At 39.0% G+C, this 19,000-nt stretch overlaps 1 protein-coding gene and 1 pseudogene across 9 annotated transcripts in view; both read left to right on the top strand.

The window, feature by feature from the left end:
• The window catches only part of TTC23L (tetratricopeptide repeat domain 23 like), a 61,171-nt gene that overhangs the window by 22,847 nt on the left and 19,324 nt on the right, over positions 1-19,000 (top strand). For 7 of the 9 annotated variants that reach the window (XM_045038237.1, XM_045038234.1, XM_045038253.1 and 4 more), the window contains exons 7-10: positions 2,767-2,944; positions 4,879-4,987; positions 15,564-15,691; positions 16,036-16,185. In XM_045038237.1, coding sequence (XP_044894172.1) covers positions 2,767-2,944; positions 4,879-4,987; positions 15,564-15,691; positions 16,036-16,185 — 565 coding nt within the window. Of the gene's footprint in view, positions 1-2,766; positions 2,945-4,878; positions 4,988-15,563; positions 15,692-16,035; positions 16,196-19,000 lie in introns of all 9 variants that reach the window. The other 2 variants (XM_011286575.4, XM_045038266.1) reach the window with 1 other exon arrangement.
• LOC123380322 lies at positions 12,955-15,005 on the top strand (annotated as a pseudogene).

Below are 19,000 nucleotides of genomic sequence, written 5' to 3'. Positions count from 1 at the left end.
TTTTTCTGAATCGCCACCTACTTTTGTCATGAAGCATGGTATCTTAAAAGACAAGGAAAGAGTACCTAATGAAGACCGTTTGTTTATTGGAAGCCCATGAAAGCTATGCACGGCCCATGAATTTTTAAGGAAAGTTCTGTTCCATATGGAAACCAAGTACTTGGGATGTGTTCAAGCCAGAACAAGACTTAACTGGTTTGCAGTTGAGTTAGGTATCCTCAGAGAGAATCACAGTATTTACATATAAGAGTGGGCCCAGCAGATTATCAGGGGAAAAAAAGAATAATAAAAGGTTTACTGTTCCTTAGATTTTTAAGATATCTGCACATCCACAATCTGGTTCCAAAACTGTAAACACTTGGCATGGTAGGGTTGATGACAGAATGGTAAGTAAATGAAATACATGAGTCATGCCTACCTGCTCTAAACAACCATGAACCTAGAAATCAAATGGGAAATGGTGGGGAGGTGTTTGAATGCCCAACATTAGATCAAACTATTGATATAAGTCCACGGAGCCATAAATTAGAGTCTAGTGAATGTCTGCTGCTGTCACATGGGTCAGTGGCTAAGGTTTTTGTGCCGTATGTGAAAGATAGCCTTGTTCCTTTTTCAGAATAAATACTAGTGCGTATTTCACTCATTCATTCTACAGTATTTATTTAGTATCTATTTTGTACCTGCACTGTTCTAAGTGTTGGAACAGTGTAACTATCTCCAAGGACTATTCTAAGTGCGCTACGTCATTTATTTAGTTCAATCCTCTACCGCAAGCTATGAGGTAGGTATTTTTGTTTTCATTTCACAGGTAAGAAAATTAGGGCACAGGAAGAGTAAGTAACTCAAGGTGACAGAATGACTAGTAGAAGATCCAACACTACAGATGGGTCTTCTTAATCCATAGCTCACCTTCTGTACCACATTGACTTATATTTCATAGAGAGCAAATATCTAGTAAGGGCAATCCCCTTTCTCATTTTAAAGGTAGGGAAAATATACTGTGATTGTTTAGGCCAGACAACTTTGCTAATATCTCCCTACAAGCTCTTGATGAGAGGCATTTTCATTCTGTAACTTCTGCTGTAACAGTCAAAGGAAATAGTGGTCTGATTGATCAAATATTTTTTCTGGAAAGAATTACCAGATAACATGCCAGTGCTCTTTTGATTGTTAATCCCAATCTTCAGAGGAAGAATGAATCTTTCAGTTTAAAATAAATTGTAACTTGTGGAATGCCTTATATAAAATAATTTCATATACATACATATTTTTTCCACTTTGGGAATACAAAGATGGAAGAAGCAAAGGGTGAGGGGAAGTAATATTGATTGTGTATCCACTATATGTTAAGTAATTTCATGTACAATTTTTTATCTAATCTTTATAACCTTGTAATTTAGGTATTCTTATCATTGTTTTATTTGGAAGGAAATTTAGACTCCTGGAATTTGACCATAAAGCTAGTAACTGAGGGGGGCACCTGGGTGGCTCAGTCAGTTAAGTGTCCAACTTCAGCTCAGGTCATGATCTCATGGTTTGTGAGTTCGAGCCCCACATCAGGCTCGGTGCTATCAGCTCAGAGCCTGGAGCCTTCTTCAGATTCTGTGTCTCCCTGTCTCTCTGTTCCTCCCCCACTCACTCTCTGTCTCTGTCTCTCTTTCTCAGAAATAAATAAACATTAAAAAAAATTTTTTTTAAAGCTAATAACTGTGAGAACCAGCTTTGAACTACCATGTTATTTGCCTGTGTCTTGCTGTCTCTAGAGGAATAAACTTTAATGAAATGCTTTTTTATTCTCATTTTTTAAATTATATTTTGTTTTGGAAGATTTGAAAATATAGATATGAAGAAGAAAATAAGAGTTAGTTTTAATTTCACAACCCAAACATAACTACTATGGATATTTTAGAGATAAAGATTGATCAATCGATAGATAGATATGTCAGGGTCAATTTTATTTTTTTTTTAACGTTTTTTTTTTAATTAATTTTTGAGACAGGGAGAGACAGAGCATGAACAGGGGAGGGTCAGAGAGAGGGCGACACAGAATCTGAAACAGGCTCCAGGCTCTGAGCTGTCAGCACAGAGCCCGATGTGGGGCTCAAACTCACGGACCGAGAGATCATGACCTGAGCCGAAGTCGGCCACTTAACTGACTGAGCCACCCAGGCGCCCCTGTCAGGGTCAATTTGAAGTAGTCTTATCACTTTTTAAAATTTGCCACACTTTTAATTTCTCCTCATATTATTTAGTTCAAAACGGAAGCATGGTTTTTAAAGCCTGAAGTATTTTATTATATGATGTGCCATAATTTATTGAACCACTGTCTTTTGGAAGGAATATTTACATTGTTTTCTCTATCCTCATTTTTAACTGAGGAGGAATAAACTAAATCAAACAAGACAAAGCAATGGCTTTGTATTGGTCTGAAAGAGAGGGAGTCAGAATAAAATTTTATTCTGATTCTAGAAAGTCTGTGTTTACGGGTAAATAACCCATCTTGTGAACTGCTGGAAGCCATTTTATGCTTTTTTATAAAATTAGACTATAGCATGCTGTATTAATGGGAGTGAATATCAGTCAGTGGAATCTGGTGGGTAAAATGCAGGTTAATGGGAGTTTGTTTATAGCAAGACTGGATTTTAGTCACCCACTCAGATAATTGGCCTCTAAAGGCCAAATCGTTTCATTCTTAGAATCAGTTCCTTTTGTGTCTGCAAAGTAAGGGGACCCTCTGACTTTGCATCTTTGTCCCTCTTCTTATAGAGCCTCCTTGGCCGTCCACAGATTGAACCTTGCTCTGGCATACTTTGAAAAGGCAATTGGCAATGTTATTGCTGCTAAGGGTGATAGGACATCAGATCTGGTCAGTCTGTACGAGGAGATCGCGCAGATCGAGCAGCTGAGGAGGAACCATGATCAGGCCATCCAGTACTTGCAGCAGGTTGGTGAGTTGGCTGGAGCACCAGCCTACTGGCCTTCTTTGGCCCCATGCCCCGTTCCCAGGACCAGGGAAGCTTGGGCTTCTCAGAAGAACTAGGGGGTGGGGTGGATTTCCCGCCAGATCCACACAAGAGCCCTTACTCAACCTTAAACAACATGGGCAGAGAATCCGGACTCAGGATGAGTGTATCTGCTGTTTGACCTGATCTGGGACCAAATTTCCCCTCCCAGGCTTCCCCTCATCTCTGTGGGTGCTGGGAAGAGGTAAGCAAGTGAGTCTGCTCCAGGGACAAAAGCCGTAGGGGCAACCAAACTTAAGGCTTTAGCAAACACAAAGGGCTTTTTTAAAATGAAAAAAAAAAAATCATGATATTTTGGTGTGATGCTGTCATTTGTCCTCTAGGCTAGCCCAGCTGGTTGTATCAACAAGTCTAAATTTAAACCGACAAAAGAGTATTTCACTTGGAGGTAACTAATTTGACAAATGCCCAGGGGAAAACAAAACAAAATAGGAAGGAATGTTGAGTCATTATAATGAAAACAGTGTGGGGCTTTTTGATGCATCCTGTACTTGAAACTTCCCTTGAAACTTATTAAATTCGCCTTTTCTCTCCTCAAATAAGAACCTGTTTGTGGCTTCTGGTACCTCCGGAAGCCAAAAGTGGATTAGATTTCCTGTATCATAGAAACCGTGCAATGCAATTCAATGGTATATGTGAAAACAGTCTGATACTGTAGAAAATGCATTGCAGGTAATCACACCGTGGAGAAATGTTAGGGGATGTTGGTCTGAAGGCAGGGAGTCCAGTTTACAGAGCAAGCCATCAGCTTCTTGTGTCCAAGACTGTGCAGCGGCGGTCAGATCAGGATTGCCAAAACAAGATATAGTCAGTGTTTCCCAACAGCAACACAAATAGTTAACATTTATGGGCTGCTTTTACTATGTGCCCTTGAGGGTATACTCATTTAATCCATGCAATACGCCTATGAAGTGGAGGCATTATTATGATTTGATCTCATTTTAAGGATGAGGAATCGGAAGCTTAAAGAGTTACAGCTAATTCAGCTGAAGTTGTGTCGCTAACAAGTAGGAGAGCAGGGATTTGAACTTAGAGAATTTGAGTCCTCAGAGCCCGCACACATACCAGCTCTGAACTCTACCTTAGCTCCATAGTGTTGTCTGAAATCTCTGGGGCTCCTTGAGATACCTCACAGTGTCTGACCCGTGTGAACTATGAGGCACGGGGGAAGGGGGCTTTTTTCTTTCTGGTGGGTGTGGGCCAGGGGTTTCTCTCTTCTTTCTCCTTCCACTTTAGTACGAATGATAATAGTAATAAAATCTCCACTTCTGTCATGCTTAGGACATTCCAGGTGGTATCCTAAACACTTTACACGTATTAATTCATTTAATCTTTACAGCAACTGCTTGTAACAGTCATTTTTGTCATTCCGGTTTTATATTTGAAGAAGTTTGTGACTTGCCTGAGTCATCAGTGGCTGAGCTGGGATAGGAACCCAGGCAGTATGGTTTTAGGGTCCATACTTAACTCTCCTGAACTTCCTTTGATAACGAACCTTTGAGAAGCTTAGCTAAAGTTGTGATTTTAGTTTTGCCATGACACCTAATAAGACATCATAGTGGCTAATATTTATTGAGAACTTACCATGTGATGGTATTATGTGTGCTTTGCATGTAACCATCTCATTAATATTTTCCAAACCACAATTGATGGAAACTATATATTTCTTTTACATGTGAAGGTGAAGTTACTTGCTCAAGACTCACAGGAAATAGCTGGGACTCAAACTCACCTCTCTTATAACTCCATGATTAGATATCCACAGCTCTCAACTAGCAATTTCATGAGAGCTATTAGAAAATCCTCTGAAATACTGTCATTTGGGTACTCTTGATAATGATTTTCTCTATTCCAGGCCTATTCTCTCTGTGTTTCTTTGTTCACTGACGTCAGCCCCCAAACTGCAGAGGCAAGTGCGTTACTAGCCAAGGCTCATGCCCTGTCTGGAGAGGCCCAACACAGGGGTAAGTAGAAGAGGTAGCTTGCAGTTGTCACCATTTCCCATGGTGGGAGGAAGCTCACTGGCAATGGTCTATCTAGCGATGTGAACAGGTTGTAATTAGCTATTCATGACTGTGATGGAAAAATTAGACTGGAAGCCATTTTGTACAAAAGCATTTACACGTGAATTTAGGCACAATAATATCTCCACAGATTAGTTGGAACATCAAAACCAATAAAACCATCTGGTTTCTACTTCCTTTATTCCCTTAGAATCTCAGCAGAACTCACCTGCATAAAGAGTAGAGATCATACACGCTATGAATGTGAGCTGTGAGGTATTGGTTGATGAGGAAATCCAGTGATAAAAGACAAAAACATTGGCTCCTTCTTTCTTCCTCCTCCATTCTCAACCTCCTTGACTCTTTTCCTCTGGCTGTCAAGAGAGAAGGCTTGTAGCAGCTAGAATTTTTATGACTATATTCAAAAGTGAGGTATTGGGGCTTCTGGAAGAAAGCCAGGTGATGAATTCAACAGTAGTCCTTTCTCAGACAAGGTCATCCTTTGGAAAGTGAGTAGCTTCAGGAGAGACACAAAAGAACGGATGAGAAAGGACTGTGTGCCGTGCTCAGCTGACTGGGTCAGATTAACGGACACTAATGGATTCGATGGTCCATCCGGAGGAATTTGAGATTTGTGAAAAATATGATTTAAACATTTTAAAATGTTGATTATCTCTGCTCATAAAAGGAATCCATTTAGGTGTACATTATTTTTCAGTCTTTTGTGAAAAAGAGAGAGGAAGAGTGAGAGAGAGAGGGAATGAATCACAGGGAAAGTTTTGCATCCTACTTTTCTCCACACTTCTATTTTCCCAAGTCATTAAATAATTTTGTTCAGTTTTCAGAAGTTATTTTCATATTTTGATTACTGTTTCCTTTAGTATGAATGTTCATTGAAGACTTCCTGATTCTGTTTCCTAGCTAATCATCTTCTTTAAAAAGTTTTCTTGTGTATACTCAGAGTATTTGTACTCCATCTCTACATCTGATTTTTTAAAAATAGTCTTCATGGTTATAACACATTTAATGTATTTGTGAATATGTAAACATTTTGTTCAAGTGAGAAACTTCTATGCTTCTGGGTTGGGACATTCTAAGGCCACCTTATTCTTTTCTTGTATACTAAATTTTACCTGTAAAGATTTGGATCTTCACCTATCATTCACTAAATTCTAGATGGATCACATCTGACTGATCACAACTGAAAATATGAATTATCCTGAAGGAAATACAGCACTACAATCAAAACTCCTAAAATTAATAATTTAAGGAAATAAGAACTTTCTGAGCACACAAAGATATACCAGAAGAGATTGATAGATTTAATTATAAAAAGATCTAAAACCTGTGTCTGTCACAAAGTACCATAAATAAAAAACAGTGTAATCCCAGATGAACAGATAATTTGAATAAGCCCTTAATTATTGAAAAAAAAAAGAATTTGTGAGAAAGATACATCAACATCCAGATGATTCCACTGGATAATTCTACCTAATAAAGTATTAACACCCATCCTGCATAATCTTCTCCAGAAAATTGAAGAGGAGGGAAAATTTCCCAACTCATTTTATGAGGCTTGCATTACCCTGACACCAAATCTGGGTAAAGACCTTACAAGAAAAAAAACAAAACAAAACTACAGAACAATACCTTTCATACACATAAACCCAAAAAATTCTCAAGAAAATACATAGCAATGTATAAAAAAGAATAATACACCATGACCAAGGGAAGCTTTTTTCTTGAGAGTGTCAGCCTGGTTCAGTGTTTAAACCTGAATGAATGTTCTCTACCATATTAACAATCCAAAGAGGAAAAGTATGTAATCTTATCAACTGATGCAGAAGAAGCATGTGAAAAATTCTGCATCCATTCACAGTGGAAGGGGAACTTTCTCAATCTGATAAAAGACATGTACAGAAAACCCATAGCTAACATCATGCTTCATGGTGAAAGACTGCTTTGCTCTTAAGATCAGCAATAAGGCAAGGATGTTCATTCTCACTAAGCTTATTCAACATAGTACTGGAAGTCCTAGCTAGTGCAGTAGGCAAGAAAAAGACATACAGCCTAAAAGAAATAAAATGGTCCTCATTTGCAGCAATGCAGCTGTTTCTGCTGAAAATTCCAAGAAATCTGCAAAACTCTTAGAACTAGTAAGTGAGTTTAAGCTTAGCAAGATCACAGGATATAAAGTCAACCACAAAACCCAGTCATATTTCTATATATTAGCAATTCACAACTGGAAACTGAAATGTTTGGAAATATTACTTACAATAGCCCCTCCTCCCAAATGAAACACTTAGGTATAAATCTAACAAAACATGTACAGTATCTGTATGCTAAAAACTACAAATTCTGATCAAAGAAATCAGAGATGATCTAAATAAATGGAGAACATAATGTATTCTTAGATTGGAAGATGTCTAGTAAAGCTGTCACTTCTATAGAAATTGATGTATGGATTTAACACAAATTATCAATCCAGGATCCCAGCAGGAATTTTTGTAAATATAGACAAGCTGATTCAAAAATTTATACAGAAATGCAAAGAAGTTAGAATAGCTGAAACAGTTTTGAAAACTAATAAAATTGGAGGAATCATACTACCTGATTTAAGATTTACTATAAAAGCAACAGTGGGGCGCCTGGGTGGCTCAGTCGGTTAAGCGTCCGACTTCAGCTCAGGTCATGATCTCGCGGTCCATGAGTTCAAGCCCTGCATCGGGCTCTGTGCTGACCGCTCAGAGCCTGGAGCCTGTTTCAGATTCTGTGTCTCCCTTTCTCTCTGACCCTCCCCCGTTCATGCTCTGTCTCTCTCTGTCTCAAAATTAAATAAATGTTAAAAAAAATTTTTTTAATAAATAAATAAATAAATAAATAAATAAAAGCAACAGTAATCAAGAGAGTTTCGTATTGGTGAAGGGACAGAGATCAGAGTCACTGGCACACAAAAGAGAGTCCAGAAACAGACCTGTGTAAATATGACCAATTAATTTTTGACAAAGGTGCTAAGGCAATTCAATGTGGAAAGAATAGTCTTTTCAACAAATGGTATTGGAACAATTGGAACAATGGTATTCACATGCCAGAAGAAAAAAGAGAAAAAACTCACTTGCGTAACATACACATTCAACATAGATCATTGTCCTACACGTAGGAGCTAAAATTTACATTTACTTTACAATAGAAAAATAGGGAGAAAAATAATACCAAACATTACATAAAGAAAACAAATGGCCAATAATCACAAAAAAGGTTCAATCTTAGTAATAATGAATCAATATAAAACAGCAAGGATACCAAGTTTCCATCAGAATGTGAACATTTAAAAGAAATGATAACATTTAGGATTGATGAGAGCAATTTGACACAAAATCTCTGAAAGATAATTTGGCAGAATGTTACACATCTTAAAACTATACATACCTTTAAAATCAGTTTTCACCTATCCTATGTAAAAATTTTTTAAATATGAAAATATCTAGTATTTGCCAGATTGTGGAAAAACAGTTCTGCTCACTCATAGATGGAAGGAGTGATAAGAAATTTGGAAAATAACTTGATAAGACCTAGTAAAACCAAAAGGAAACATGTAGAAGGATGTTTACTGTGGCACTCAGCTATAATTGTAAAAAAATTGGAAACAACCTAAATGTTTATCAATTAGTGAACAGAATATTTGATATATTAATTGCACGGAATTCTGTAGTCTGTAAAAGGATTAGACTTTATAATTAAAAAGAAAGTTAAAAAGAATATTAAGGAAAAAATACCTTGCATTTTTAGGACATAAAAATACTATTGTTTATAGTCACACACACATATGTATATATACATGAAAAATGAACTGCAAAGTAACTAAGACCGCATCAAAATGTACATCAAAATGTAAACAGGTAGAGACTTCTGGCTATGCCTTTGTGAAGAGATCTGTGAATCAACACACACATACACACATAAAATTAAGATGTTCCAAAAATAACCATTTGAGGACACTGGCAATAAATAAGCAGACAACAAATTGGAAAGCATTCTTGCAAAACTGCTAGAGCTTTGGGTAAAGAGAGTCTTCTTGTCTTTGTGCCTGAGGCCGCTCCCATCCACCCACAGCACCAGCTCAGACAGTGAGAATACAGCCATTTGATCAGCAGGGGCTCCCCAAGAGAACAGCAACTTTGTGGCAGAGGCTTTGGACTCCATTTGGAGCAAGGGGCAACCCCCCCTCCACACTGATTCATCAGATAAAAGTGGCAAACTCAGAAGAAATGCAAGGAGGGAACGCCTTCATACCTGGTAGCCTAAAGTTGCTGTCCTGGTTTGGAGGCATTAGAAGCCCATCAGAAATCTTAGCAGGAAGAACCTGGAAATGAGAGCCAAGAAAAGGCCGGAGAAGCTCTCCCAACATCCCTTGCCAACTGGGAAACTATTCACATGTGTAGGGGAGATATGGCAAATAACAACCAAAGAAGACTTGAAATGTGGCAGAGCTTTGAATGCACACCCTGATCTACATACAGATCAATCAACCAACAGAGGATAGAAGTCATACATCGTAAAGGTTTTTGAGCACAACCTCTTTTCAAGTCAGTCACTTGGGTCAGCACTAAGCTATGCAGACACAGGGGTAACCCCAGGAATCCAGACCAAATTTTTAAAGGATAATCATTAGGGGCACCTGGGTGGCTCAGTCAATTGAGCATCTGACTTCAGCTCAGGTCACGATCTCACAGTCCGTGAGTTCGAGCCCCGCATCAGGCTCGATGCTGTTAGCCTGTCAGCGCAGAGCCTGCTTCAGATCTTCTGTCCCCCACTCTTTCTCTCCCGCTGGCATGCTCTCATCAAATAAATAAAACATTTACAAAAAAAAATAAGCATTAAACACAAAGATTTTAGATTTCTAGTCTGGCATATAGGGGCTTGGAGGTGGTCACTCCATCCTAACAACAAGTAAAAAGCTGAACAAACTGGAAAATCAACAGCTCTTCTTAGATCTGTCAGGGAAGTGAGGTCACAGGGCAAACTGATGCCCCTGAAATTGGAGAGACAAATAAATACAGAGAATCACAATTTGCCTGAGCAGGTACCTGTCTCTACAGGAACAAGTACTGGGTAGGAATACCTGAACTATAACTGATAAATTTCTGGAAGCTCAGTGTGGATAAGACTGAGAGTTAAAAATTCCAAGTACCCAGTGACGGGGGCGGGGGGGGGGGGGGAGTGGGGGGGTGGTCTCCACACTCTTGTGAGATTTACCTCCAGGAGCTTGACCAGGTTCTCAAAGTGAATATTGGAGAAAAATGCCCCCTTGCTGCCAGGAGAGAGAGAGGGGGAAAAATAGCCAGCTAAAATATTCCAGAGCTGGGGCCCCTGGATGGCTCAATTGGTGAGGTCAGTGGCTGACTTTGGCTCAGATCATTCTCATGATCTCACAGTTCAGTTTGTGGGTTTGAGCCCCTCATCGGGCTCTGTGCTGACAGTGCAGAGCCTGCTTGGGATTCTCCCTCTTTCCCTCTCTCTCTGCCTCTCCCCCGCTCACACTTTCTCAAAATAAATAAACTTAAAAGAAAAAATCCTTTAAAAAATATGCCAGAGCTTTCTACTAAACAAGGCCTGTCCTCAAGAGAAATTATTTTACCAGAGCCTAAACTATTGTTGTTGTTGTTGTTGTTGTTGTTGCTGTTTCAGAACCTAACCAACCCAAAGGGAAGGAAATACCCAACTTTAGCCCACTCTCGCTATCCCTTCCCCTCTAAGGGAGAAAGGGGCTGAGAAGCACTTGCGAAGTTCACAGTCCAGGGGCACAGGCTCACTAAAAGACCGAGACCTAACCTAGGATGATAGAATGCCTTCCCCTCAAAGCCCACATCTTCCCACCATGTAGCTAGTGGCCTATTTAGAGCATTTTCTTTTACCCAGTACATCATGTCCACCTATCAAGAAAACTTCAAGGCTTAGTAAAAAGCAAAAACAAAAAACAAAATAAAACAAAAACAAACAAACCCACACAGTTTCAAGAAACACAGCAAGCATCAGAACCAGACTGAGATATAGTAGGGATATTCGAATGATCAGGCTGGGAATCTAAAACCATTATGTGATGTCCAAAGGCAGGAGGTAGACTTCCTAGCTCAGGATGAGTGGGAGAGAATTCACCCTTCCTCTACCTTTATTATTATTGTTTTTATCCTGTGAATCCTGGCTATTGGAGAAATAGCACCATATATTGGATGCTGATTCAGAGTATACACAGCCTTTGGGAGAACTCGAGTCTTGCAAAGTATTGCCCCCTAGCTGGCACTGTAACTGTCTTCAAAAGACTATACCACCATTCTATCAAGCTGGCTGCTTCAGTATGGTGGGGAACATGGTAAGACCAGTGAATTTCTTGAGCATGGGTCCATTATGGCCCTTCTTTTGCTGTGAAGTGAGTTCCTTGATCCAAAGCAATGTTGTGTGGAATACCATGATGATGGATGAGGCATTCTAAGTTTATGGGTGGTAGTTTTGGTAGAATCATTGCATGCAGGGAAGGCAAATTTATATCCAGAGTAGAAATATATTCCAGTTAAGGACAAAATGCTGCCCTTTCCATGAAGAAAATGGTTCGGGGTAATCAACTTGCTACCAGGAAGCTGGCTAGTCACCGTACATAATGGTGCCATATTAGAGGCTCAGTGCTGCTGTCGCTGAAGATTGGGCACTCAGCCATGGCTTTGGCAAGTAAACGTCCTTATTCTTGGGCTCATTCCTGGTTAATCAGGGTTTTCCAGAGAAATATAGCCAACAGGAGTGAGGGGACCCCTGGTATAATATGTCTCAGAATCCAAAGGCCCAAGAACCAGGAGTTCCAATGTTTGAGGGCAGAAGAAGATGGATTTCCAGCCCAAGAAAAGAGTGAGAGAAAATTCATCCTTTCTTTGCATTTTGTGTGTGTGTGTGTGTGCGTGTGTGTGTGTGTGCACGTGTGTGTGTGTGTGAACTTGGTGAGGACAGATCTTCTTTGCTCAGTATACTGATTCAGTTGTCTATCTCTTCCAGAAACACCTTTACAGAGACACCCAGAAATTGTTTTATCAGTTATCGGGACATCCCTTAGCCCAGTCTAGTTGACACTGAAAATTAACCATCCCAAATGCCATATGTGGGCAAGTTATATGAAAATCTCTGTACCTTCCACTTAGTTTTTCTGAGAATGTAAAGCTGCCTTAAAGAATAAAGTCTATTTTAAAGAAATCAAACACCTAAGCAAAGACAGTAGCATTCAGACACCATAGATGAGACAGATTCTGCCATTTGAGTCTAGGCAATTCACTAAAACAAAACAAGCAGGGGCACTTGGGTGACTCAGTCGGTTAAGTATCTTGACTTGATCTCAGCTTAGGTCTTGATCTTAGGGTTGTGAGTTCAACCCCCACATTGGGCTCCATGCTGGGTGTGGAGCCTACTTAAAAAAAAGAAAAAGAATAAAACAAAATAAAAACCCACAAAAATATATCAGTCTGTTGTTGCTACTATATAATATCTAAAATGTACAGTTTTGGGCTGCCTGGGTGGCTCAGTCAGTTGAACATCCAACTTTGGCTCAGGTCATGACCTCGTGGTTTGTAAATTTGAGTCCCGTGTCAGGCTCTGTGCTGTCAGCTCAGAGCCTGGAGTCTGCTTCAGATTCTGTGTCTCCCTCTTTCTTCTCCCTTGATTCAATCTCTCTCTCTCTCTCAAAAATAAACATTAAAAATTTTTAAATAAATAAAATAAAATGTGCAATTTTGGGGGTGACTCAACTCAGTCAGTTGAGTGTCCAACCTTGGCTCAGGTCATGATCTGGCACTTCATGGGTTTGAGCCCCATGTTGGGCTCTGTGCTGACAGCTTGGAACCTGGAGCCTCCTTCAGATTCTGTGTCTCCCTCCCTCTCTGCTCCTGCCCCATTCACACTCTGTCTCTCTCTCTCTCAAAAATAAATTAATAAAAACATAAAAAAGTAAAATGTACAGTTTTCAGCAAAAGAAACATACAAAGAAACAACCCATAGCTTATACTCAGAAAAAGAGCCGTCAATAGAAATTGACTCTAAGTGGGTTAGATATTGGGTTTAGAAGACTTCAAAGCAGCTATCATAAATATGTTCAAAGAATTAAAGGAAACTGTTAAAAGAATTAAAATACAATGAAAATTACCTAGCAAATAGGAACTATTAATAGAGAAATATAAACTATTTAAGAGCTCGCTTTTCTCCTTCTGCCATCTTGGAACCTATGGAGGCCTGCTGGGAACAGGACTCCTAAAATGACAAATATGTCTGGAAGGCTGTGGTCCAAAGCCATTTTTGCTGGCTGTAAGTGGAGTTTCTGGAACCAGAGGGAGCACACATCTCTTCTTAAAATTGAAGGTGTTTCTGCTTGAGATGAAACTGAATTCTATCTAGGCAAGAGATGTGCTTATGTGTACAGAGCAAAGAACAACACAGTGACCCCTCGTGGCAAACTGAACAAAACCAGAGTGATCTGGGGAAAAGTAACTTGTACTCATGGAAACAGTGGCATGGTCCAAGCCAAATTCTGAAGCAACCTTCCTGCTAAAGCCATTGGCCACAGAATCTGTGTGATGCTATACCCCTCAAGGATTTAAACTAACTTAAAAGTAAATGAATAAAAGTGTAGATTTGTTCTCTTGTAAAAAAATAAATAAGTAAACTAAGAAAAAAAGCAACCAAATGGAAATTCTAGAGTATATTACACTGTATGTTACAGTGTATATTCTACTGTATATTACAGTAATTGAATGAAAGAGTCATTAAATGGTCTCCACATCAGATTTGAGGTGGTGGAGAACAGAATAAGATAACTCAAAGATATATCACTAGAAATTGTCCAATCCAAACAGCAGACAAAAAAGGCATTGAAGAAAAACGAACAAAGCATAAGAGATCTGTGGAACAACAGCTGGTGTACCAATATATATGTACTAGGAGCACCAGAAGAGGAGGAGACAGAATGAGGAGCAAACTATCTAAAGAAATATTGGCCCCAAACTTCCCACGCATGATGAAAATGTATCTACAGATCCAAAATTCTCAATGCCAAGTAAGATAAACACAAAGAGAACCACAACTAGACCTACAATCAGATTTCTGAATGACAAAAAGAAAATCTTAAAAGCAACAGTGGAAAAATAGCTCCATACAGGGAAACAATATGATTGATGACTGCTTTTTCATCAGAATAAGGGAGGCTTGAAGGTAGTGGAAAAACATATTCAAAGTGTTGCAATACAATTCAGCTAAGAATTGTATATCCAGGAAAACCTCCCTTTGAAAATGAAGGTGAGATAGGCATTCCCTGATAAACAGGATCGTTGGTAGCAGTCTTGCCCTAAAATAAATACTAAAGGAAGCCCTTAGGCTGAAAGAAAATGACAGCATACAGTAACACAAATCCACAGAAAAGAATGAAGAGAATTGGAACTGACATGTGGATAGGTATAATAGACTATACACACAAATGCAAATAGTCATCACCTTGGGAATGAGTAAACAAAATGTAGTGTATATCCACACAATGGAAAAGTACTCGGCAGAAGGAGGAACGAAGTACTAATTCATGCAGGAACATAGATGAACCTCAAAGACCGCATGATGCATGAAAGAATCACAAAAGACTACATGTGTTGTATGAATACACTTATATGAAATTTCTGGAAGAGGCAAAAACATAAAGATAGAATGAAGATCAGTGACTGTCTGAGAGGGGATGAGAGCAGGCATTGACTGCAGCCAGCCATGAAGAAAATATTTTGGGGGTGATGGATATGTTCTAAAACTGATTTCAATCATGATTATATAATTATAAGTTTACTAAAAGTTCATCAGACTGGGTAATTACAATGGTTGAAGGTGTGGTATGCCAATTATACCTTAATACAGTGGTAAAAAATGTTAATGGTGCCTGCTTCTGAGTAGTGTGTGTGGAGATAATTTTCATTTCTTTCTTTTTTTTTTTTTTTGCTTCTATTGCATTTTCTAGACTGACTCCATAAACATCTATTATGTTTGGAATAAAAGACAACATTAAAAGTAAATTTTTAAGCGATAACGACTACATTTAAAGTACTTTTGAAACAAAAACTCTCTAACCACATAGGCACACACACACACACACACACACACACACACACACACACACACCCCTAACAGAAATCCCAGTAAATAATACTCTCTATCAGAGTTTAATTTAGTTAAATATATAGTCTTTCATTACAGTTGGGAGTTTAATATGGTGACCATTTTGGGTCTTGGGATAAGGCTGTTCAGACGTAGCTTTCTTTTCCTACAGAAAAATCCATGCATTTAATCAAGAGAATAAAATTACATCAGTTGATGCCATCAAATTATATCTCAGACTTTCTGAGGGTCCTTATGAGACCTGGAATGAGAACAGGCATGGACTTGAAGTATGAAAAGCTGGTATTAGATACTTGGAAAGGCTAGCAGCTTGCCTTAATTAGTGTTTATCCTTTTTTTTTTTTTTTTTTTGCAGACGCTGTGGAGATATATTTTATAAAAAGTATCAGTGCGTATCAAGCAACATTGGGCCCAACGGATTATGAAACACTGACGACCATTGAAGAATTTTGCAAATGGCTTGTCCAAAATGGAGAAAAACAGGTAAATATGAACAGGCAAATCAACTAGAAGCAGTGTGATCTTGGACAAGATCCTTAGCTTTTACTAGTGTCCATTCCTTCATCTATAATATGAGTATAATAATAGTTCCTCTCTCATAGAGTAGCCATGAAGATTAAATAATTATTTATGAGTTAACTGTTATTATTAAATATAAGCATGAAATTTCAACTCTTCATAGAAACACATTACTTAGGTGACATATCACAACTGACAGATCCTGGTAAGGCATACAATGCCACCTCCATAGAGTTTACGGAATAGAACTGGCATATTACTTCAGAATTGCCAGGATTATTTAAAAACGTTTTTTTTTAATTCCCTAGGAAGCTTACAGACTGCTAAAGGCCTCACTGAAGTCTCAGGTCATCAGCTATGGTGATTGTAGTGAAAAAGTGGCTGAAACTTTTTACAACATGGGCAGGATCTGCTTTGCCAAAGGAGACCTCAGAAAGGCGATTCAGCTGCTAAGGAAGGTGCATGCTGGTTGGTTTGTGCATTTTCTCCTGGGCCTGTAAGCACTATGTGAGGAGTGAGGTGTGTGTGTGTGTGTGTGTGTGTGTGTGTGTGTGTGTATGCATGCATATGTTCCCTTCCTATCCCCTCCCCTCCTCTCTGTTTCCCTTCACTTCCTGTCTTTCTTTCCTGCCTCCTTTCTTCTTCCTTCTCTATTTCTTTTTTTTTTTTAAGTGAAGTAAAAATTCACTTTCTAAGATGTGCTGAGGGAGATACAGAAACTTACTGTGCCTATGCTTGCACCAGAGTCCTAAAAAAATAACACCCCACGGGCACCTGGATGGCTCAATCGATTGGGCGTCTGACTTCGGCTAGGTCATGGTCTCATGGTTCACGAGTTGGAGCCCCACTCCAGGCTCTGTGCTGACAGCCCAGAGCTTGGTGCTTGCTTTGGATTCTGTGTCTCCTCTCTCTGCCCTTCCCCAGCTCATGCTGTGTCCCTTTCTGCCTCTCAAAAATAAATAAAAAACATTAAAATTTTTTAAAAATAAAAGAGTAACACACCAGTGTTGGAATCTAGGTACAGCCGTGGCAGCACCCAAGGTTGGGCAGAGTCAGGAACACCTTATATAAGCCATTCTTACCCAAATACTGATTCCCCTTCCAGGGGGCTCAGACAACACTGGAAGTTCATGTCTTGTAGTAGGATCTGGCAAGTGGTGTGACCAAACAGTTGTTCAGCTAGTCAGTCTACTGACAGACCAAGGCTAAAGACTTGGTAAGAGTGGTCAGGATGTCTCGACATAAAATCTAAGTTTGTTCAATGTTGGAGAAAAAGTTGGTAAAGATCACCCAATACTCATGTAAGCAGAGGGAGGAGTCAAAAGCCATCCACACATATGCATTGGCAAACATCAGGTCTAGAGAGATTTTTATCTCATTTCAGGTTAACTAAACATAATCAGAAAATAAGTATGACAATAGTAAATAACAGGAGAAAGGGGTCTTATTTTGAAGATCCTGAGAAAAAGAAAGCCTTCTGAAAATAAGTTACAGTGACCAGAATAGTATCTTCAAGGAAAGCATGAATTTATGGATAGGAGCAGAAAAACGTATAAGGAGAGAAAACTTTAAAATGAAAGGGTGAAAGGGTGACAACTTGAGGCCAAAAGATGAGATGAGATTAAAATGTTAGGAGTGAAATAAGAAGGGACAAATATAAAATTCAAATCTACATGAAAAATGGTAAAGACTGTCTTAACATGTCATAGTGATGGGGAGCAACATTTCCCAAGTCTAAAATTGCAGCATTCAATAAAAATCAAAACAAAAATGAAACAAACTAACAAAAAATGATTCCTGAGCCCCACCTCACACTCTTAAGTCACAAGTTCTAAGAGGTTGGTCTAGAATCTGTATTTTTAATACGTCTAGAGCTGCAATATCCTGCCAGTTGAAAGAATCAGAGATTTATAGGACAGACTTGAAAAGCTGTCCTAGAATGCTGACAAAGGGAGAGAGGTGGTATAATGAGAAAGTAGTTGATGTAGAGGGCAAAGTAGAGATTCACCTAAAGAATTGTATATATTTCTGAAAAAAGAACTATAATACTTGGAATAGAAACAGTAATCAAAGAAATCATTGAAGACAACTTTTCTGAAATGAAAAAAAAAAAAAACACACCTGATATAAGGGCTTACCATGTTCTACACAAAATGGAAGGAGAGCCTGATCTAGATTTTACCTGGCAGTGGCTGTTTGATGGCACAGCTACATCATCCATTTGGAAAGGGACTCAACTTGGAGATTTAGGATACTGCAAGGTAGGCGGGGCTGCATCTTTGCCATGAGCTTTTATCCTTAGGGCTTTAGTCCCTACTTCAATGTCCCAAGCCAGAAAGGAGGAGAGGGATAGAAGGGCATGCTGGCAGTAAGGCTGTTGTTTTGAGGCTTGAACACCTTCCTCATGCTGAGTGTCCACCATCAATGGGATGCTGGTGATGAAGCTTCTGAATTAGACTATGTTAATAGATGCTGTTCTGGGGATTGGAAACTGCTCCTGGAGCTAAAAAGAAGGTAAGAAACCTCAGCAAAAGTTGATGCTGAGAGGAGACCCCTTTGGCAGACAGAATAGAGCACAAAGGGGGCCATACATACAGAATCCTGGTGACACTTTTGGCTAATGTTTTTTCTTGGGCAGTTCAGTTTTCATGTAAAAGGAATCAAAGTTAAATGCAGTAGGGTGGGGGTGAGAAGGTAAAGAAAAGACAAACATTAAAAATTACAATCTGGTGATAGAATACTTTTTATTCACATACAGTAAGCGGCACACATTTTACAGTGTACAATTTGATCAGCTTGGACATCTCTATTGACCTGTGGAACCATTATTACAATCAAGATCATGAGTGTATCAGTCACCCCCAAAAGTTTCCCCATTCCCCTTTGTAAATAATCAGCTTCACCCCTCTCCCACTCCCACCCCCAGGCAATAACTGATTTTCTTTGTCACCATAGATACATTAGCATTTTCTAAAATTTATATAAGTAAAATCCCATAGTTACACAGTCTTGAATCATTCAGCATAATTACTTTGAGAATTGTCCATATTATTGTGTGTATCCATGGTTTACTCTTATATGCTGAGCATCCATTGTATGGATGCCATGATATTTTTATCCATTCATCTGATGATGAACATTTGGCTGTTTACAGTTGGGTTTCTTATAGATAAAACTGCCCTGAATGTTCATGCACAAGTCTCTGTATGGATATGTACTTTTTTCTCTTGGGTGAATACTTAGGAGTGAAATGGTTAAGTAATATGATAGGTG

Source organism: Felis catus, chromosome A1 (genome assembly GCF_018350175.1).
Source record: "Felis catus isolate Fca126 chromosome A1, F.catus_Fca126_mat1.0, whole genome shotgun sequence".
Lineage (NCBI taxonomy): Eukaryota > Metazoa > Chordata > Mammalia > Carnivora > Felidae > Felis > Felis catus.
The sequence above is the reverse complement of the archived record's forward strand: the minus strand, read 5'-3'. Positions and strand labels throughout refer to the sequence as shown.